General features: G+C 38.9%; 2 protein-coding genes across 14 annotated transcripts in view; one reads left to right on the top strand and one right to left on the bottom strand.

Annotated features, from left to right (window-relative positions):
• The window catches only part of SPATA22 (spermatogenesis associated 22), a 14,013-nt gene extending 11,713 nt beyond the window's left edge, over positions 1–2,300 (bottom strand). The window contains exons 1-3 of one of the 10 annotated variants that reach the window (XM_072940333.1): positions 2,237–2,300; positions 1,445–1,486; positions 707–821 (exon numbers count right to left, since the gene is read on the bottom strand). In XM_072940333.1, the coding sequence (XP_072796434.1) occupies positions 707–749 (43 nt within the window). In that variant the 5' untranslated portion in view covers positions 750–821; positions 1,445–1,486; positions 2,237–2,300. The other 9 variants (XM_072940338.1, XM_072940330.1, XM_072940331.1 and 6 more) reach the window with 9 other exon arrangements.
• On the top strand, positions 2,290–23,179 carry ASPA (aspartoacylase). Of its 4 annotated transcripts, none has more exons than XR_012060198.1 (9): positions 2,290–2,336; positions 4,397–4,434; positions 6,425–6,688; positions 9,844–10,039; positions 11,534–11,627; positions 14,113–14,220; positions 19,034–19,143; positions 21,652–21,985; positions 22,464–23,179. XR_012060198.1 is itself a non-coding variant. In XM_072940340.1 (8 exons), exons 3-8 carry the CDS (start codon positions 6,453–6,455, stop codon positions 22,515–22,517), a joined length of 798 nt encoding a protein of 265 aa, XP_072796441.1. In that variant the 5' UTR covers positions 2,318–2,506; positions 4,397–4,434; positions 6,425–6,452; the 3' UTR covers positions 22,518–23,179. The 4 variants fall into 4 exon arrangements, 1 of the variants encoding a protein (XP_072796441.1); XR_012060196.1 differs by having other exon boundaries at positions 2,316–2,506; XR_012060197.1 differs by having other exon boundaries at positions 2,316–2,691.

The raw sequence follows: 23,179 nt of genomic DNA, 5'->3' as shown, positions 1-23,179 counted from the left end.
GCTATTTCCTTAAACTTATTGTGCCAATATGACATATACTGAGAGGCAGAATAAGATAGTGATCAAAAGAATAGGAGTCAAATTCAAATCCTGGTTCTTCTACTTCATAAAATTATTTATTTACCCTCTTTGTGCCTTTGTTTCTCATCTAGAAAGCAAGGATGACAATAACTCTCTCAGAGTTAAATAAATGAATACATATCATTAAATGCCCAGAATACAGTATAGCCACCATAAACCATAGCTATTATTATCTTCATTCTGCATTATCATCATTCCTCTGGTTCTCTTCATTCTTGCCCTCTGTCTTTATACTAACTAATAAGCAGGAAAAGCAGAAATGGCAGGGGAAGCTGTTAGGAAGACAGAAGTAGCTCTGGAAATATTTTAAACAAGTCACAAATAAAAATTAAAGTATTATTAATTTCTTTATTTTCAGCTTAAAAGCACAGAACAACTTGTGAAGCACATGGGGATTGTAGAAAGAACACAAGAGTAACTCCAGGAAAATCTGATTTTACTTCCACCTAAGCCACTAACTGTTTTGTCTTGAGTAATTTATTTCCTTCGACCTAAAAAGTAGAGGCTAGACTATATGCTCACTCTTTTTAAAAGTTCCTTCCAAAATGTTGTATCTATATACTAGATAAGGTTTACATGGTATATACAAACTACAGAAAATTTTAAAATAAAAGTCAGTCAATACCTGCTGTACTTCGAGTTGAATTTTCATTTAGGTTTCTCTTCATTTCCTTCAATATCAAAGTCGATAACTCTTTCTTTGCACTTCAGCCTTACAACATGAAGTTATTCGGCTAAACCTTCAAGGAGAGAAATTTGTAACTCATGTGCTATCAATGAGAAAACCAAATTCTCAGCCTGGAAGTTCCTGAAATTATGGATGAAAACTATGGTTTCAGACTTAATAATGTAAACACGCTATAGTCTCTTGCTTTCTGAATAAGAATTTACAACATAACCCATTTTTCCAAATCTGTTGGAAATAAGACCAGTGTGGCTATAAGCTTGCCTCCTAAACATATGTGGATTTTCACAGAGTCTACGGAATTTATTTCAGAATCAAGGACCCACAATGAGAACAATTCTGGAAAATGGACTACAAACTGGCAAACAAACAAGGCCAGGGAGGAAACACATACAGTTGAAAGCCAATTAAGAATGTGTCCTGTGTCTCACTGTAGAACACTGTGCAGATCATCTGCTTTGGCCATTAGTTTGAGATCCCAGGATTATACAATACCAAAGCCTAAGGCCACACTTAATATGCAGAATAATTGTAATGATTAGTTTCCACAGCTTCTGTAACTTTAACAAGTGAAACAAGATTTTTTCTGTTTTTTTTCCTTTTACCACAGAATTTCTGCCGTAATTTTCTCCATGTTTAGTCTCTTATAGTCTAACTCCAATTAAATTCAGCACTCACCTGTTGTGTGAAAAGGTAAGATCACTTCTGCTCCCAGGTTCACTGCTCCATGAGACAAACAGACATGATCACCACTGAGTAATAATGCAGATCATACTGAGGTAAATACTAATTTCTAAATATTGTTTCTAGAAATAAAACTTGGGAATCATGAGGTCAGGGATTTCCTCTGTTTTGTTTCCAGGTCTTGGCCTTGATGGATACAGCAGTCTCTTTTGAAAATATTCTTGATGCCATTCTAGGAACCAAAGCGGAGGTCGGGCCACCTTTTCTTAGCCCAGAAACACCAACGCAGCTCACATCCTGAACCTAGAGGCGGCTGAGAGCTGTTAGTACGTTTTTGAGTCTCAGGCAAATAAAAATGCCGCATCCTCCCCTGGACCCCTGACCCTGGTGGGGCGGGGACCCTGAGCTGCCCTCTCCGCTTCGGCTTCTGACTGGACCCTAATCGCATTAACACGGGTGGCAGCGTCAGTGTGCAGAAAGTTTGCTCACTGCAAGTTTCTCGAAATAAATCTGACTCTGCCATTCAGCCGTCTCTGATCCGTCCTTTCTCTCCGATTCTAACACACACACACACACACACACACACACAGCGCCCCCCGCCCCCCCAGACCGTTGCCTCAGATGGAGGCCACGGGGCCCACTTCAGCCCCTTGTGGGAAAACCTCCAGTCAGGGCTCCGGTTCTCTTCCAAAGATTTCTCCTGACCCCGGGCTCGAGGCAGGTTAGTAACTAAGGTCTACACAGATTCTTTCCCTTCTTGGCCCTCCTGCCAACCCGACACGCAACTGTAACCGTCAGGTTTCTCGTCTCCGTCAACCGTCGCTCCGTCAGGCCAACAGCAACCCACGCTGCCTTCCCGCCTCCGAAAAAGCGCGGGAATCACACCGTACGCATGCGCGCTCCGCCCACGCCTCCGGCTGCGCAGGCACAGGGCCGCTGACCGGTGAACAGCGAGGTGGCGTCGTACCTTCTGTGGACCGAGGGGAAGAGATGCCTGCCCCCTCTTCCCGGCACAGAAACGTGAACGCGCCTCCCCATGCGTTCGCACACTGTGAAGTACGGGGCGCAGGGATGGCTCTACCTTTTTGGAGTTTTGCCCAGAGAGGGACAAGCCTGTTCTCGTCACCTGTGGGGCCCTCTCGGACTCCACCCCAGCTTCGTCCGAAAATTGGGCCCAGGGCTAGTCCGCCAACCGCGTTCCTGCGCCCCAAGGTCATTTCTTAGGTTCTAGATATGCATTTGTAAGTGGCTGGTGGCAACCCGCAGTGTGCATAGAAGAGAATGGCTCAAAGGCCACAGGCCTCAGAACCAGGTCATGGGGGTCTTGCTTGGTTAGGCTGAGTTTCTGCGTGAGGTCAAGCAGGCGGGGCACTGGAGGCGTCCGGAGGCCAGGAGAGCTGAGGCCTGGGTTTAGATGCCGGCCCCGCAACGCCGAGCGCGGTCGGGAGGGCAGGGCCAGTGATGCTGGGGCTCCGGGGAGGGAAAGCACGCGCCGCAGAGACCCAGGACCCCGGGGAGGGGAGGGGAGGGGCAGTGACTCCGGGCTCTGGCCCTCAGCTGCTGGACTGACCCTCCATGATCCTTTTACCTCTAGCAAGTTGCTTACCCCTTGTAAACCTGCATTTCCTTCCTCAGTAAAATAGCAACAATAAAATTGACTTAATCGCCCGAAAGTTATTAAAAGAGAAAATGAACAGTTCTGGCACATAGTAAATGTTCAGTAAATGTTAGCCCTTATTTAATAATAGTAGTTGTCTGGAGTCAAGGATCATATTTTGTTGTTACCCTGTCTTCTGACGGTTTGAAGAGGAATAGGAGAAGGGAAGAGGTGCAGAGGGACCCAGAGATGAAGGGAAGGTTGTTAGTAAAGGCCTCAGACTGTTAGACCATGAGACATACTGGTAGTTTCGTTGAAGATTAGGTCAAATAAAGGAGAATGTTAGGAGATAGATCAGAGGTAGATTGAGACCAGATAATAGGAGACCTTGAATGCCAAATTAAGGAGTAAGTTTCAAGGACTAAGGTTTTCATTTAATTTGGAAAACACAAAACTTCACACAATAAAATTCTGATAAGATTTATTAGTCTTCATGGTTCCAGAGAGATTTTTTTTTAATGAGCAAAGCTCAGGGAAGCAGATTTTGACCTAATGTATATGTACATACATACATACACATGTACACAATACCCATCTACCCTTCAAAGTAGATTTCTCATTGAAAGAGAAAAACTTTAAACCCACTATGAGCAACATCCTGTGCTAAATCTGTTAGGACTGCAGACATAAGCAGCCTGGAGTCTTCGCTAGCAGTTTATAAACTTGTCTATTCAATCCCTATCTTGTTTCAGTTATCATTTATGTATTTCCACCTGGAAAGTTGGTCAGGATGAATGACAGCAATAGAGACACAGGAGAAGAAAAAAATGATTAGAGTAGTTTGCTTACATGACTGCTGGACAACCACATTATGTATGAGACACCTTATGCTTAATATTGGAGAGAAGACATTTTTTATCCCCAAATCAAACTGATTTGGAAACGACTGCACCTTAAATTTGTCTCCTACAAAATCTGTTGGACAGCCATGACTGTGAAAAATTTATTCTCCTTTTGTTTCAAACTACATTATTTTACTAATAAATCAGGCACCGTTCTCCCCAGAAAATATTTGAAGTGCTGAAGTTATTAGGCTTAATTTTTTAAGTACTTCAAAACATTAAATATTCAACCTAAGAATGAGATAGTGACAACCAGAGAGGGTCCCACTTTGTATACTATCAGAACTAGACTAATAAAAACTTGTAGTTTTTGTAGGGCTCAAAAATTTAGTGTGCTTTGGGTAACAGGGAGTTAAAAATCTTTTGGAAGTTAACGTGGTATAAGAGTATGAAAAGCCTCTGTTGCTCTAGTTCTAAGGAAATGCTCTCCTTTTTTTCCTAATAAAGCTTTCCGCAGAAGACCAACTCTGTACACAATAAACAAGGTATGTTAAGACAGAATTACAATTCATTAACTCTCCAAAAAGTTATTCTTTTTGACGTGTAAGGGAAACTGTTTATGAATGTTAGATGTGCTTCAAAGTGCTGATGTGTTAACATTCCATAAAACAAGCCTTGAAATGCAAGTCATTTGTGCCAGCTACGAGGACATAGCTGAAGCAGCATTTCCAGCGAGACTAGGGCAAAGAGCAGAACTAACCACAAACTGGCAGAAAAGGGACAAAACAGTTGAGTGTTAATAATTCACCGTAGTTACTGCTTTTAAAACCAAAGTAACTAAACAACTATCATCTGTTTATGTTTGTTTTTGGCATCTCTAGACTGAGACATTCAGCGTCTGTGGGTAGGAAAGCAAAGGCTACAGGGACTTCTTCTGAAGTTAGAACGGTCATTTTAATGTGTGAACTTTGACTGTATTATTTTACTTCCTTTATCTCTGCATTATAATCTCTTAAGGGAAGAACATAGGTGTTGGTTTCTTAAATATTTTGACGCATCCACATTTTATATTTCCATCATGTGTTTTGTTTGTAAGCTTGTTTGTTTCCTGAGCACACTGTGATGACTGTTTTTTGTGAATTCGGAAAGAGCAAAATTAGAACTTTGACGCAAGCCAAAAATAACAGGGAGCACCCTACTGTTCTGTGAAAAACACTGGACTTAGATTGAGAAAACCTGATCCCAGGCCTAGTTTTCTTCTGGAAGCTCAGAAACTTTGACCAAGTTACTTAACCTCTTTTTCCTTTACCGCTGCAATGGGGATGTCAATACTTAAACCAGCTTATCTCATAGAGTGGATATATGAATAAGCTGAGATGACATCTGCAGAAAAACATTATAAATTAAACTTCTCTGCAGTTATAATGAGTTGCTCCTGTTGTACCCATTTCAATCTCCCATTACTAGCACATGGTATTTTCGAACTTGAACATATTTGACTTTCTGGGTGGTTGAGCATGAAATCAAATCAGATTTGGCTCAGAGTCATTTCTCCAAAGGGATGTAACCATCTTAGTACAGTTTTCTGGATAGTTTTCCCTCATTAGACCCCATCCTGAGTAACACATTCCAGTGGAGAGTCTCTGCTGCCAGTGAATTAGGCTGTGTCCATATAAACTCGTATGATCTGGTGAATGTATGTAGCATGCCCCAAGACATTTTCAGACATTACAAAGTCTTGAAAATTACTTAACAGTTGTTTTTGGTTTACTATTGACGCAAAAAGTGAGGAAGATCCCTAAGAAAGTCAGCACAGTGTTACCAATAACTTCACGAGGAAGAAATTGAAGTATATTTCAAAGTAGCTTTTTAAGTCCCAGTGGTCATTGATTTGGTTCTTGTGTCTCTGATCATGAAAAAGCATTCTGAAAGAAAGGATGCTGATCCCGGAGGAGGTCTCTGAGAATCTGCCTTTGGCTGTTTATGGAGATGAAATTCAAATGCCCTCTGATGATAAAAAGGGCCTGGACTCATTTCAGAGGAGAAATGGTTTAAATGCAAGTGGAAATATAAATATTGAATAGTAACATGCATATTGTGGGCCACTTCTTTATTTTCATATTTTTCAGCATAAGAAAAGTAAAACCTATTTTTATTACTTACAAAGAGTCCTGAAAGCACCATTAGATGACATTTTAGCTAAAGAGAAAACAGAAGTTTTGCATTAGTATGAGATGCTAATTTATGATTGCATTTAGATCTACCCACCATTTGAGGGAGTTAGAAGTTAAAGTAAACAGCTGTATCTCTAGTTGATCTCTGCATATTTTAATCCAAATAAGGTAAAGGGCAGGGCTACAGAAGGGAGTGTCCCTATAATAAACAGGGCTCAGAACTTGTAACAGAAAATCAAAATACACTCCACTCAAGAGAACCCTGTGCTTTGCACTTTGGTTAAAGGTCTCATTTATATTTAAATTCCTCAACTGCATAAGAAATTCAGTTTTCTTTGATCTTCTCCTTTTTGAGTTGCAGAAATCAGATAAAACTACTACTCGATAAAATGACTTCTTGTCACGGTGCTGGCGATCCTATAAAAAAGGTTGCTATCTTTGGAGGAACTCATGGGAATGAGCTAACAGGAGTATTTCTAGTTAAGCACTGGCTGGAGAACGGCACTGAGATTCAGAGAACGGGGCTGGAGGTAAAACCATTTATTACCAACCCAAGAGCTGTGAAGAGGTGCACCAGATATGTTGACTGTGACCTGAATCGAGTTTTTGATCCTGAAAATCTTGGGTAAGACTCTATTTTGTGTTGTGTGTGTGTACACGCACACATGTGTGTATGTGTGTGTCTGAAAAGCAGTATGTGTGAGAGCACATATGTATGTATTTGTGTATGTAGATGATACTCATGTTTGTATGTATAGTAGCTGTTGTGAATGGTCACTTTCACTTTTAATCATACTCCATTACGAATTACTCAGTTATCTAAACTGGGCATTCATGTGCTCTTTTATAAACTTTTTTAAACATCGGAATGTTCTTAACTGATTTTCTTTTTAAATGTATTCTATAGACTGAGACAACAAATAACACAGGTTTTTATTTTTAAACCTTATCTTTTAAGAAACAGATTTAATAGTCTTTTACATTAAATTAATGTTTGGCCACTATGCTTGGGTACATATTTGTTAGCTTTCTAGGTGATTCATTACTATATTTTTTGCAACTATGTTTATGGTAATGCAGAAAGTTCTAGTTAAGAAAAGTGTAATATTTCAATTAATATTTGTGTAGTGAAAGAGTGAATAAATGCCCATCATCAGAAAATAGTAGACTACTCTGTGATCTGAAGAGTCGGTGTACTATCTTCAGTGTGGATCACTGAGACCTGAATTTTCTGAATTTAAATTACAGCTGATTTATGACATATTGCATACAAGATATGCAATCGTAACACTGTAGGGAAGTCCTTATGAATTATTTCTGCCTTTGTTTACGTCATAGCTGCTATGTAGATTTACAGGCCTCTAAGTATTTGCTCTTCACCACTTCTTTCTTTCATGTGCCTCAAAATATTATTAAACACCTCCTCTTCACAGGGCTCTGTGCCAGGTACTATAGGAGTACAAAGCTGTGTACAAAATGGTTTCTACCCTCAAGGAGCTAGCGGACTACAAGCTAAGATATGTCATGCACACAGACAAATAACACTGCACTGCTTTATGGACTCATTTTCTATTAAGCCTTAATTTGAATTTAAAGAGTTACTTAAATTTAATCTTATCACAGTTCAAAAGATGGTTGCTGCATTTATACAAATGTGCCTCACTTTATGGAATAGATGTTTTCCAGGGCAGTTATACAGTAGTCATACCTTGCCTATCAAACTGTATTTTTACTAACATAAGTTTTAATTTCAAAAGTGCTTTATCTTGACTGAGATTATGTCGAGAAAATTAAGTTTTATCTGTCCACCTAAAACAGCTATTAACTAATACTTATATTACAAGTAAGGATTTGCTGAAGAATAACTTTTGGTTGGCCTGTTAACTTCCCAAATAACTCTAATATAGATTAGAATGAGTTTTCTTATTATGACCACTCAGTAGCATGCACTTCAGTGAGAGCAGTCTCTTAAATTAAATTCACTTCCTACTTCTTACATTCAACACTTATCAGAGGCTAGACAGTTATCTCTCAGGCTGGTTATGGCATCTTAGGAGATCAATTAATTAATTACCTCCTCCCATCCTCCCTCTCCCAAATTTTGCTGCTTTTCGTAAATTCTCCTAAATTCTCAGTGATGTCACTATTACTCACCAAATCACCTATAGAGATCATCTTACAACCTTCCCAGTTCTTTATCCCCTACGTCTAGTGGGTTACTCGTCTTCCCAATTATTCAAGTATTGAAAAATTGCAAGTATTTTGCAAATCCAGTCTTCCTCTCCGTTTTCATAGCCTTAGTTTATTTCTTCTGTGGACGGTTAAAGTACCCTCCTAAGGAATCTTTGTGCATCCAGCCTTACTCCAATCCTGCCTACATCTGTTGTCTGTATAGTAGTAGCCATAGGGGTCATCCTAATCTTGTCATGTCTTTCCCATGCTAAAAATTCTTCAAAAGGCTCCTATCCAGAATAGATTTGTCACTTAGTAGGGCTGCCATCCCCTTTAGGATCTTCTCCCTGCCTATTCGGTCCACTCCATTCCTTAGGATTCTTGCTACGGGACCTGGATTCCAGGCATGAGAACTCAGTGTCTATTATCTTTTAAGAATTCAAGCCTTGACTATGAGCAACTGTGTGACTGGTGGTGCCATTTATTCACATGGGGGAGAATGAGGAGCAAATCAGTTGGGGTGAAGGGGGGTACTCATGGAGTTGTTGCATGATTTAACTTTTAAAGTACATATATATTCATTAGGATATGTTTGGTTGCACATAATATAAATCTGAAAACAGTGGCTTAAACAAATAAGGGTTTCTTTTTCACGAGTAATAAGTCCAAGGTAGGCAGTCCAGGGCTGGTACAGTGCACAGTGATGTCATCCTATCTTCCCTCTGCACTAGCCTTAATATGCAGCTTTTGTCCTCATTGCTTTTGCTTCATAGTTGAAAAATGGCTGTTCCACTTTCTTGATTGCTTTCCAGGCAGGAATTACTCAGGTGCAAATATAGGTCCTTTGAAGATATTAGCAAAAATTGCCAGAGACTAGAAAGAAATCAAATTATAGAGAAATGTGATTGAATGCTTTAATGAGGAAAAGTAAATTTAAATGATCATGTACATTTAAAAAAATTTTATCATAACTACTGTGGGAGGTGGCTAGTCAGGTAGAGACTTACTTGGTAATTCAGTAAAAGCTATCAACTCTATCCCAGAAAAATGCATAAGTACATATACCTGTAAAATTTTGCATTTTCGCAGGGTTTACAGACTCTTCTCTGTAAAGCTTGACCCTGGATCTTTAGTGGTTCCTGGCATCACTTAAGAATTCCTAATTAGATGATGTGATTTCCTAAGTTTGACTGTTTTTGTGCACTAGAACTAGCTAGAGCCCCTCCCCCAAAATAGTGCATTTGGTGGTCTAGTTCCATAATAGCTCAGTGCACTGAACTACTAAGACACTGGTGATAAAATTAGTGGATGAACTTTGTTCAGGGTTGAAGTCAGATGGTAAATTCTATTTGAAATGTCTTTCTTGTGACCAGCCACATAAATGAAGTATTCTTTGTAAGCATGTCAGTGCAACATTACATGGAATTGAATGGAGGGGGGGAAATGTAATTTTTCATCTGTAAAGTTTTCAAGCTAATTTCCACTTTCTTCACAGATTTTTCATATTAAAGGTTTGGCAAATGGTTCCTTCTATACTGTGTTCTTATTGTATGTTTATGTTACCTTAGCCACAGATGTTGTTAATCTTTTTCTTTCTGCTAATAACAGCAAAGAAATGTCAGAGGATTTGCCATATGAAGTGAGAAGGGCTCAAGAAATAAATCATTTATTTGGTCCAAAAGATAGTGAAGATTCCTATGACATTATTTTTGACCTTCACAACACTACTTCTAACATGGGGTGCACTCTTATTCTTGAAGATTCCAGGAATGACTTTTTAATTCAGATGTTTCATTATATTAAGGTAATGTCAATGTTATTAATTTACAAGTTAGCCTAGGACCTGTACTTTTCAGTCAATTATAGATGTGAAACAACTAGAAAAGGGTCAGGAGGGAGGATTCAAAAGAAATGGGGGATTGGGAGAAGCACTAGAATGAAGGTAGTAGTGACAGGCAGGAGAAAAGGGGAAGAAATGAGTGAAATAATAATTACAATGAATAAGATAATGAAACATATGAATCCTTGTGTCTATAAAATTATAAATCTTTTATTGAGACAGCCACCAAACCATAGGCCCTTTGGTAAAATTAATACCAAACTTTTAAGTGATCTGGTTAAAGTGGCTCAATTATAGTATTAGGAAGCTCAAAAAATAGTCATTTAATGTTGACTAAAGACCAATGATAGAAGGATTGGCTCTCCTTAGCCCTGCCCCTGTCTCCATTTGATTCAGATACCCTCACACACATCTGATCTTTCAGTACTTCATCTAGCTAATCGCTCTAAAGCTCAGAAATCTACAATATGAAAAATTCAGCAATCCAGTGCCTATAACTAGAGAAAAATTGCTAGAAAATAGCAACCAAGCAAATACACAAATAATAAACTGTATGCTTATTTCTGTATAATGGACAGCCTTCCTTCCAGAGAGCTGGTATGGACCAGTATGATTTAGTAGAAAGAGTGTGACCCATATACCCAGGAGTGCCTGGGTTCTAATCCTGGCTCTCTCATTCACTATCCTGGAACAAGATACTCAACTTCCAAAACCTGACTTTCCTCGTTTTATAAAATTGGCACAATAATAACACTTACCCTATCTGGCTGTTCTAAGCCTTAAATGAGATAAAATAATTAAAGCATTTAGCTGAATGCCTAGCTCATAGTAAAAAATTAACAATTATTTTTGTTTCCCTTGAATTTTTGACATTAACCAGATAGTTGTTCTGGTGGGAGTTCATAATGCAGCTAGTCTTTGCTGCTCCTTGAAAGGAAAGCTGCATGCTTTGATTGCCAGGCAAGGAAGCAGCATGGCTGCCATTGTTATCAAAGCTGAGAGGCCTGTCCTGAATTCTCATTCAGATAATTCTCATTCAGGTAGGAGGAGTTGCCCAACATCTGTAGAGACCTGCCCACAGAATTCTTTGGCAGACACAGAATTCTTTGAGAGACCAATACTAAGCTAAAGAGTAAATGGAACCAATGATGTAAACAAAGTAACCAAATCCATTCAGAAGAAGAATTTATTCATATTCTCTGTTCATAGTTCTGGAGAAGTGTTTAATGTACATTTTATCCAGAAAGCTATTTAGAATCCAGCTTTATATGTAATTCATTTATTATGTATTTTCAAAGTTATAGTAACAACATTGGATTTCAGAGTGTTTCATAAAGCTGTCTTACTAATCTTAGTCGATGAAGGGAAACATATTGAAGGCATCATTGACTCTAACAGCAAAGACAACAAGACATACGGTCTTTACATAATAAGAAAGATGTTTTAAATTCTTTTCAGATGTCTTTGGCTCCATTACCCTGCTATGTTTATCTTATTGAGCATCCTTCCCTCAAATACGCAACCGCTCGTTCTATAGCCAAGTATGCTGTGGGTAAGTCATGTCTCCCACTGTCACAACTAAACAAAATGTGTCCTAGATGAAACTCTGAGAAAATTAATTTAAAGCCTATATACAGCTACTTTGCTTATCATTATGGCTTATAATTTTCAAGTAATAAACAAACTATCACCAACAGTCTCTAACTATATCAAATCTCCTCGATTTCATTGAGCAGCTTTCTGCATTCCAGGAAGAAACACAGAGTTGAGGGAACTGGTATCTTTTATGGGCAGTAAGCAGCCTGGCTTTTGCTCCAAGAGAGACACCGTTCCTACCTTCCGAGACTACTCACTGTACAAACATTCTTGAAAAAATAATCTGCGGCCAAGACAGTCATGTCTTACTGACAAGACATGCAGAAACACAAAAGGCCCATGGAAAATTCTCTCCCAGTATCCCTCTTAGCACCTGCTTTGCAGTAGAATCTCTGGTGACCCGTGTTTGTTTTCCATGCACTTGCTTGCCCTGTCGGTTACTGGGCTATGAGTTCATCTTTACCTCCTGATAACTTTCAACATGCAGGCTTGCACTCTCAGACAGTCTCTTTTTTCTATAGTCCATTCTCTTTCCTGAGTGACCTGGTAGCATAATTGTTTACAGACCACGCTATAGTCATTAAAATTGCTGTCACAACCTAAAATCTTTTTTGTTAGCTCTCAAATGGTTTAACCAAGAGCAATTTAATTTTAAAGTGAGTCGTCAAACAATATAAGCAAAATTTAAAGTTCTTGTAGTTATTCAATTATTGATAATTTGGTGTATAATCAACAGATCATTCGGGGCATGCTAAATACACAGGTGTGGGTAATTATTTGAAACAAACTAAATGCTTAACAGTAAGGGATAGAGATCCTGTTCCTCTGTGACATCAAATAAAGCCTGAGATTTCCAAGCCTTGCGAGAGCGAACTTGATCTATGATGTTTATGGGGCAGTGTTGCTCTTAACCAGAATGAATATCTACTGCTGTGTTTAGCTCTTAAAAATAGAGCCAAATCTTTCAAACATTTTCATGTGGAACAGTATTAAGATCATCGTAAATAATTAGAAATACTATATGTTCTCCTTCCAACTTTGCTATTTTCTTTGGAATATTTTTATGTCATTCAGTCATGGAGGGAGGAACACTTAAGATCAGAAAGACACTCTCTCCAACTCAGCATTTTATAATACACCTCTGACTTTAGGTGGCTCCAAGGCCACAAGATGTCCACTGTAGTTTCAATCATCATACGCCAACATGACAATATCTAGGGGAAGAAAAGACATTCTCAGGAATTCACTTGCAGACCTTCCATTATGGCCAGTTGTTCAGAACTGGGTCACATATCCATTCTTAAGTTAACTCCTAGAGTTAATGGGGTTACTCTGATTGACTGAAACTATTCCACATTTACTCCTGAGTTGGATACCCAACCAAAATCAGGTCTCTGTCAGTAAAAAGTAAGATAGAATGGATTTGGGGTAGGCAATCAACAATGTCTTCTACATTACACATACAGACATATCCATGAACACGTTTTCACACATTTGTACAAATCACTTATACACTGATGCATACCTTAGCCACACTTATACCCTATACTTAAATATATGCCCAAACATATATCCAGGAAAGCTAAGCACAAAAATGAAGGTAAAAGACAATACAGTAAGATTTTGTGAATTGAGAATTAACAGAAGTGGGTGATGATAGATAAATGGAAAAGAATAAAAATGGATAATGTTATACTTGGTAAATGGTTTTATAAATGGGGAAGGTGGTAATTGGAGTAATAACTGTGTGGGAGACTTGAACAGGAGAGAGGGGACTAGATGAGTGGTTTAGAAAAAATATTTTGTAGGTTTATGGATGGATGTGTGACAGCCACAGGAAGTAGACCTTCTTAGGGTGAGAAGAAATATGATTTTTTCCTACAGATAATTGAATCCATTGCACTATCATGTCGGGATGGGTTGTTATATTAAGGGCAAGAAAGTTGCTCTAGGGTCACATAGATTGTCATTAGACTTAAACCCATGGCTCATTTAGTCTACATTTCTTTGACTAAATAGATGTTTTTTCTCCTACAAGCTAAGTGTTAGGTCTATGACAGTTTCTCTCTGTGGCCACGTATTATTTTGTTGGTGTAAATTTGTCTACTCCTTTTAATTATTATGATTTTTAAATATTTTGACAATATTGAAGAAAATCTAAAGGGAAAAAGACCTCAAGACCTTACTACTATAACACAACTCTTTGCACTTTTTTCCATGTTCTCACCCAGTCTTTATTTACTATGCATCTAACTTGTACATGTAAACGCTCTGCTTTCTTTTTTTACCTGGCATTATGTCTTATATATTTTTCATGATGCTACATGGCCTACTTTTTTAATCATTTTGAATGATGGGATTCTAGATCTTGATATATTAAAATGCTCAATCTTATATTCTAAAACTTGTATAAATGCAACTATCTCCCCTTCTGTACTTAGGTATAGAAGTTGGTCCCCAGCCTCAAGGGGTTCTTAGAGCTGATATCCTGGATCAGATGAGAAAAATGATTAAACATGCACTTGATTTTATACATAATTTCAATGAAGGTAAGTGGTAGGCAGAAAGTGTTTCTTTAACTGATGGCTTGTGTGAGTAAAAAAATCAGAAATAGATGAGATGGAGCACACATTAACAACTTAATTGCTACACATTGAAGTAGCAATTGGAATCTAAGTCATATTTGCCATGTCCATGATATTAGGTGCTTTTTAAAAATTTGTATTCACTTCGGTCTTCCTTCATTACCAATGTAGACACATTCAAGAAAAACAGCTGCTGACCCTGCGTTGGTGGCATAGTGGTTAGCATAGCTGCCTTCCAAGAAAAACAGCTGCCAAATAAAGCTCCCCAAACAAAATCCTCATTTTCCTATTAATCTCCATTTTAAAAAGCAAGGAATTACCAAGTATTACAAATTCCAATAAAGAGATGAAAAGATGTCCAGTATCAGTAGTAATCAGAAAAATGCAAATTAAAATGCAAAATCATTTTCTCCCATTAGATTGGGAAAATATTAAAATCTGATAATATTGTGTTGGTAAGGGTGTGAGAAAAGGGGATAGTCTCCTTCCCTGCTGATGTAAATTGGTAAAGACACTTTAGAGGATAATTTGACAGTATCCACTTTCTAAAATGTGCAAATTCTGTGACATAGCAATTCCACATCTCAAAGAAACACAAGCACATGCATACCGACATGCTACATACAAGGATGGTTATTGAAGCATTGTCTGTAACAGCAAAACAATGGAAATGATGCGAATATCCATCACTTAGTTAAGTAAACCAACATGGAAAGATCTTCAAACTACATTGTCCACTGAAAGAAAGCAAATTGTAGACCAAAATATATGTTACACCAATTTGGTTCAAAAACATTAATAATAATAATAATAATAATAATAATAATAATAATAATAATAATAATAATAATAATAAAACACTTGCTAGAATATATATAAATATATGTTACTACACAGGAAAAGTTCAGGGAGAAAACACCAAACTGATAATAGTGATTACTGGGGAAAGGAGGGGAAGATCAAGTTAATTTTGTTTTACTTGTGTTCAAGAAGAATGACGTATTCATGTATTATTTGTGCGATTACAAATAGTTAAATGGGGGCTCATGGTGAGATGGGCATAAGGAGCTCTATGTACTGTCTGCTCATTGATTTAATGAACCTAAAACTGCAACAAAACAAAACAAAAAACAAAACAAGAAATGTATTAATTATTTTAAAAAGTAAGTTTACTTTAAATCTTTTAAGAATTATGATTAAGACAAAATCAAAGTGACATATAAATAATTATTCAGACAGGCTGAAGTGAAATTATTGTTGAGGAATGGGTCTATATGGCGGCAAAGCTGGTGAATATTTCAGTGCCTATGGAGAGGGTAATTCCTTAACCTCCTGCTGTGATCACAGGAATTTCTTCTGTGCTTGGAAGTCCTTTGACCCCAAAGTCACAAAGACTGAAAATCAGGATTTTACCCCCTTTGTCTGAGGACAGAGTCTGTACTGTCTGATGAGCCTGGTGTTGGGAAGGTCATCACTTATTCACAAGAAACCCCTGGAATAGTAAGTGTGTTGAATGTAAGGAAACAATGCACCCAGGTAGAAGGCCACAAACCTGACTGAAAAAAAATCAAAACATGGTTTTTTTTGTTTGTGTCTTTCTGTTTGTACAGAAATTTTATTTACTCTTTTGCTTTTTTTCTTCTTTATATAATTGACATTGTTTTTATTGAGGAATAACTTACATACATTCAAAAACATGGTTTTCAAATCACAATCCATAGATTCTTGCCACAGGGCGGGAATTTAGTAGCTGCCCTGGTAGCTCCAGGACAACGACCCCCACTCCTCTTTCAGCCAGAGCAGTTGTGTCTGTTTTATCCTTGTAACATTTCATTTAAGGAAAGGATTCTGCAATTCAAAACTTTTGAACCATTATTAATTTAGACTATCCAGTTTGATGGATTTTTAACTAACATGGAAAAAGCACCGTTATCCAAAGGATGCTGGCAACCATCTGAAAAAGTCTCTAGAAATGTGTAGAAGAGCTCTGTCTTTAGCTGTGTGCTACTCAAAATTACTATTAGTGACTTGGATAAGGACATATATGACATGCTTATGTAAGTGATAAGTGACAGGAAGCTAGCAGGAAAATATCTGAGATCAGAAGTTGGATCCAAAAAGTCCTGACAGGCTTTAACATTAATCTAAACCAAATGTTTAAAATTAAAGTACATCAGAAACAAAATTTTACTTTCATGTTAAAAAAATCACAGAATGAGGGAAGTGACGGTCTCTTTGCTGCCTTAGATAAACAATGCTTGGAGACCTGTGAAGAAATTCCTAGTCTGTATTTCAGGAGGAATGTCTATAAAGTAGAGTTTAGCTGAGGAGGCAGTTGAGAATGTTGAAGTTTGAGAAATATAATAAGAATAATCCCAAAGATACCTTCACGTGTATCCTCATGAGTGTGACAATAGAAGAGCGGTCATTGATAGAATTTAGAGATGCTTAGGAAAAATCTTAAGGCCGATTTTATCTTGGAGTTTTCGAAGTGTTATATTGGAAAAGAATTAGGCATCCTTTCTGTGACTCAGAGGGCAGATTAGAATCGGTGGAATAATGTTACCTAGAGACAGAAATGTCTAATTAACAAAGCTGACCAACAATGAAACGGACCACACTTTATAAAGTTGTTCAAGCAGGAGCAAGATGACCACTTGGCCAGAAAGATGTGGAGAATATTCAAGCATCTCTGGAAGCTGGGCATCTGAGACTCCTTCCAGCTCTGAGATTCTAAGTAGCAAAAAACACTCCTTTGTGTTCTACCACTCTTTCCTTTCCTCCCAATGGACCTTCTGGTTTAAAGAGATGATATCTGATCAGTTCCCATCTTCATCTTGGAAAGTGTGGCAAATTGTAAAAATAGCCACAAATTCTTTCCTTCCCTGCATCTGTGTCCCCTCAACAGTGGAGTCTATTTCCCTACCACTTGAATCTGCCTTGGCCATGTGGCATGTTTTGTGCCACAGAAGTTTGAAAAGAACTTGCAATCAAGGCTTTGTCTCTTGCTGTCCTTGGGAACCCTGCATTGCCAGTATGTGAGTCAGTCTACCCTAGCCCACTGGATAATGAGATGTTATGAGGCTGAGAACTGAGACACCTCGGCCAGTGGTCCTGCAGCTCCAGCTGACAGCCAGTCAAATACCAACTATGAGAGTGAGGCCATCTTAGAGCACCCAGCCTCCTGCTGACCTGCCAGCTCACTGCTAATGCATGAGCAAGCCAATTAGATATCAGCCAGTCCAGCCTAGACCAGAGGAACTGCCCAACCAACCCACAGAGCATGAGCTAATTGGAGGATTGTTGTCTTAAGCCACTAAGTTCTGGTGTAGTGTGTTTTGCAGCAAAAGCTAACTGACACAGAAGTGGTCACATTATATCGACATTCCAACCCCAGCTGCACTTTCTGCTCTAAGGGCAAAGGAAGAATTTTCTTTGGATTGCAAGCACAGCACACTGTGGGCTCTCCGTTGGATGGAAGTTCATCCTGTTTGTTCAGAAGTTGCCTGGTATAATGTAAACTACTCCTTTTCCAAGTTTTTGGGCATTGGGTTGTTTAATGTTGCTGTGCCTTTGTAAGTTGCACTCCACTGCCTGCATCCTAGTGTCTCACTGCTCAGGAGCTATCCAGATGTTTAACCTACTTAGTTAAGAGAAGGAGCACAATGCTGAAGTCACCTAACCTGCTGGACATCCTCTTGAAGTTATGCAATCATAGAATGTCAGAGCTGAAAGGGCCCTTCAAGATAAACTAATGCGCAACTTTAGTTTGTCTGGTAAAGAACGTAAGCTTCGAGAAGTTACGCATTTTGCTCAAGTACACAGCCAGGAGATAAGAGCCCAATTATCCTGACTCCCAGACCTAGCCACTTTCTCTTCCACACTGGCTTTGTAAGTTCTGTTGTCTACCAAGAAAGCTAAAGGCCTCTGGGACCTGTGATCATTAGTCATAGGGCATTTTAGTTAACTCTGGCAATAATGAAATTAAGATAACACTGGAGCAATGACTGTTGTGTCCAATGACTTGCATCTATGGCGGCTTTTTCAGCTTTAGCTTGGGACATTCGAGCATCAGGAAGATGATCTGGTAAAGTGTCTCAGTGGTGGTGGCAGAGCAGCTCTCTGCCTGAAGCCCTGTAAGCCCATGGCATTCTTCTTAATAGGCCCAAGCTGGAAACACACAAGATGTCCATAAACCCTAGAAAGAATGAATAAATTATGGCATTTTCTTGCAGTGGAATACTATACTGCAAAGAAAATGGACGAACAGTGGCTATATAACACAATATAGATGAATCTTCCCAAAAAGTTAATCTTCAGAAGACCAAGTGCATATAGTGATTGATTGTATTTGTAAAATATTCAACAGTAGGCAACCTTAACTATACTGTGTAAGATTCAGAAATAGGTGGTGAAACTATAAAGTAGAGCAAGAGAGTCATTACCAAAATTAGTGGTTACTGCTAAGGTGGGAAGGCGATGGGATTATGATGGGAAGGAGGCATGTAGGGGATGCTGGAATACTGGCAGTGTGCTGTTTCTTGTCCTGGGTGATAGTTACATGGGTAGTCATTTTATAATTCATTAAACTATGTTTTATGTACTTTCTGAGCGTTAAATTTCACAATAAAATGATTTAAAAGCAAAAAAAGGAAGTGTGTTCTCCTTGAAAATTCAGTTTTTGGTTATTACTGTACCTTCTTTAAAATATCGAGTTCCCTTTCTTCAGAACTTTTTTTTTCTTTTTTGCTACTTACACATTTTGTTTTTGCCATAGGAAAAGAATTTCCTCCCTGTGCTATTGAAGTCTATAAAATAATGGAGAAAGTTGATTATCCCAGGAACAAAAGTGGAGAAATTGCTGCTATTATCCACCCTAAACTGCAGGTAACATTTACTACTTCTTTTAAATATTCAAAATAATGATGCCCTACCTTTGAGTAGAACTTTAAAGTCCATAAAGCAGTTTACATACATTAGCTCATTTGATGTTCTCATAAACTGTGCAGTGTAGGTAAGGTGTTCAGATGGTCACTCAGTAAATATTTATTGAGTATATCCTGTGCTGGCCCTGGGGATACATCAGTGGACATGGTTTATATTCTTGTGGAATTTACAGTCTAGGTGTATTGAGGTATAAGCTGTGGTCTTGAAGAAAACCAGATGTTACTGCAGAATAATGATCAGGAGTGAGGGTCAGAGAAGGTGAAATTCCTGCCCAGGTGCAATGGCTAGGAGTTACTACATCTATTTTAACATAAGAAAACAGAGGCTCAGAAATTAGATCCTTCCCATAGCCATATAGCTATTGACAGCAGATCCAGAACTAATGTTCTGTGCAGCCAGCCACATCGCACCCCCTCCCTGTGAGCACTACTATATAAGTTAGAGCAGAGCAATCAGAACCTCTTTCTCTGGAACATTTTCTGCTGTCATTTCCTGACTCCTCAGAACCCCAGTATCTGCTCCTTGTCCGGTTTGATCAATAATGGCATAGTGAAGGGGAAGAAAAGTAGGAGAGAGGGAGAGTATAGGAGGTTTAAATCTGGAAAAGAAAAAGGTAAAAGCAGGGGGAAGCAAAGGTTCCCAAAAGCTAAGACATCCATCCCCATTGAGAGTACCCTGCACACCCTCAGGACTCAAATGGAAAAGTCCTGATGGATCGTCTAGTCTGGAGCTTTCAACCCTGGCTGCGCATTGCCTAGAGAGCCTTTTAAAAGATAATGATGCCAGGCTCCCAATCTGGGATCATCTGATCTTACTGGTCTGGATAATTAGAGTGGAAAAGCACTGATCCAGTTCAAACTCCTATTTAATGACCCTAATGATAGTCATTCGGACTTACAACTTAATAAAATAGCCTGTCCCAAAACACAGTCTAGTGGAGCAAATCCTGCCTTGTACCTTAGTGGGACTCAGATGGAAACCTGAAGAAGGAGCCTTAGGCAGTGTTTGAAAGGACAGAAAGGCAAAGGTCTAGGGAGAGAAGGGAGGAAAGCCCTACAAGTAACAAAAATTACAAGTACAAAAACCAGAGGTCAAGGTGATGATGTCATAACTGGCTACAACACAGGATTGTTTAAGTTTCATATTCCTCAAAGACATACGTGAGAAACACAAAAATCATCATGCGGAGGCAGAGGTGAGATGAATGAAGTCAGTCACAAACAGGGCTAGTGGTAGGTCTTCAAAGCCAGAAAGGATAGTTTTGGTAGACAATAAGGAATGGCTCAGTATTCTGCAGGAGGGATTGATTGATTCTTTCAATAAATATGTTTGAATAACTACTAAGCTTGTCCTGGGCCCTGAGAGTCAAGGTAGGCAGGGTCTCTGATAGAACTTGCATACTAATAAGGGGAGAACAGACCATGAATAAGTAAGTAAATAATACAAAAGTCACATGATTTCAAATTTTAATAAGTGCTATGAAAGAAATAAACAGAATAATACAGTAGCAGTTAACAGAGGGTTCCTCATTAGATGGCGTGGTCAGAAAATGCCGTTTCTTAAGATGAGGGCATTGAAGGTGGAACCTGGAAGATGAGAAGTCAGCCACGTGGAAAACAAGGGCAGAGGCTCTGAGGCGGGAACGAACTCGCAGTGTTTGAGGAACCGCAGGATGAACAGTGTCTGGAGAGTAGGGAGTGAACGGAGAAGCCATTAGACCCTGAGCGAGTGACTCAGGTGGGGACCTGGTTACGGGTCCAGACAAACAGGATCGCTGGATGAACTGCAGGTACATCCAAGTCTGAGAAGAGCTGCTCTAGGGTTCCTGTGGTGTGGCAGCACTGGTGTGGGCGGGCTCACAGGTCCAAATCCTTGGTGGGGACCCCTCAGGTAACTCCATTATTACAATGTGGGGACACGTATGGAAAAAGCCCACCTTGTCTTAGACTTTCCTCAGCCCGCTCCCACCTTCTCCCACCAGTCCCCACCAGAGTAGAACCTCCTAGTGTGCAGGCACAATGTCACTCATTTTTTTATCCCCAACAGTAGAATGTCTTATACACAGAAGGCTCTTAATGGATATTTCTTCAATTCTACTGAGCAGAATTTAACTTCAGCTAGCAAGAGTTAGAGTATGCCCTTAAGGAGATGCACATTTTATTTTGCCTTTTAATATTATAAATCTCTTTGGCAACATTCAAGGCAAACAGTATTGAAGCAAACTCTAATTACATGTTGTCGGTTATAAAAATAAAAAGGGGAACTCTTAATACCACTGCCAAAATCAATTGCTCAGTCTCAGTTTGGTCAGATCACTCATATGCCTCTCAAGTATCTCTTTTTAAAGAAGACGATGCTATGATTTTAGTTGTATAGAACCTGACATTAAATTTTTAAAGTAGGAGAAAACCTAATGCACTTTTATGTATTTTAATTGTCTCCTGAGAGGATCAAGACTGGAAGCCTTTGCACCCTGGGGATCCTGTGTTTTTAACCCTTGATGGAAAGGCTATTCCATTGGGCGGAGACTGTACCATGTACCCAGTGTTTGTAAATGAGGCTGCGTATTATGAAAAGAAAGAAGCTTTTGCAAAGACGACTAAACTAACACTCAATGCAAAAAGTATTCGCTCCTCTTTACATTAGAAATCACTTATAGCTCATTTGTTATAGGGTACCTAGAAAAGTTCTAGTTTGTAAGCTCTTGGGGACCAGATTGTGCCTTATTCATCACCGAATCCATAGCATCTAGCCCAGTGCCTTGCAGATGGTGGGCATTCAGGTAAATTTCTTGAATCTATGAATAAATCAATGAGTATCTTTTAAAGGTATTGTACTTTATGTATGCAACTTATTAAAGAAGTACACATCTTATTTCTATATAGCTTTTTGTATCTTATATTTTGATAGTTTAACATTATTAGTAAACAGCCTTTAAGTTCAAATTTTAACATTGAAATATATACTGTATACAAAAAGTTATTAACTTGAGCGTAGAACTGAATGTTGTATGTTTTCAAGTAGTGTAAAAATGCTACCAGAAACTAATTGTGCCAACTCGTTATTTTAAATTTTTTCAGATTTGAATTAATGATAAATTATTAAGGATCCAGTCTATAAACTTTAGCAGTAGTTATGATACCTGTAGATTTGCAGATGCTCTTTTGAAGATGAAACGTGAATAGGAAATGAGGGCTGCTTGTAAAGGTGACATTTTGAACAAATCCAGAAACTCTGAATGGTCCTTTGTCCACCGACAGGCAGTAACCCACACAGAGCATCGCTGCGGTGGCCACCCACTTGTGCTGCGCTGACCTTAGAGAGCAGAGAGCTTCCTACAGAGTCTCACAGGCCCCCACCAGCGCTAACATTCCTTCCCAACTTGGGAGGCACATTCCTCCCAGCCCTCCCTTCTTGCTTTGAGAGAATGAGCTTGCCTTTCTTCCCAACCAGCATGTGAGGAAGTCTTTGGGCTCCAGCAGCATAGGTGGTAAAGACAGAAACAGCAGAGGGCAGTGGACACTAGTGGAAGTGTGACCCGAACCTATGTCTCTGGTTCACAAACACATTATTTTAAAGAATTCCCCCGTGTCCTAAAGGCCCAAATACCTCACTCCCATGATTATCCTCCTCAGAGGTCCTCGGGCTAAAACGCTTTCTCTGTCCCTCTCCAGCCCCTACAGGAGACTCCCTCCCTCCTCTCTTAGGCCACAGCAGCCAAGTAAAGAAAATTTCTACCCCATCATTTGGACCCCAAGGAACCCATGTTTACGGTTTCAAATATATTTACCAAAATCATACTAACATCATCTGTACCATATATGTAGACAGTTTCATTCTATCAAAGCAAATCCCACTGAGCCAATTTCATTCCATAATGTGTTCTATAGCACACAAAGTGTTTCTAAATTTTCGACATTTATATTTGTACTTTCCCAAAATTATTTTCACTAGAATAAACTCTTTTTCTTCTGAA

Source organism: Vicugna pacos, chromosome 16 (genome assembly GCF_048564905.1).
Source record: "Vicugna pacos chromosome 16, VicPac4, whole genome shotgun sequence".
Lineage (NCBI taxonomy): Eukaryota > Metazoa > Chordata > Mammalia > Artiodactyla > Camelidae > Vicugna > Vicugna pacos.
This window is presented reverse-complemented; position numbering and strand designations above follow the sequence as displayed.

Excerpts from the sequence above, each read along its gene's own strand:
- ASPA (XM_072940340.1), top strand. The coding sequence starts at position 6,453 with ATGACTTCTTGTCACGGTGCTGGCGATCCTATAAAAAAGGTTGCTATC. Across the intron at positions 6,689-9,843 it reads TTTGATCCTGAAAATCTTGG|CAAAGAAATGTCAGAGGATT; the intron begins GTAAGACTCTAT and ends TGCTAATAACAG. Across the intron at positions 19,144-22,463 it reads TTATCCACCCTAAACTGCAG|GCAGTAACCCACACAGAGCA; the intron begins GTAACATTTACT and ends GTCCACCGACAG.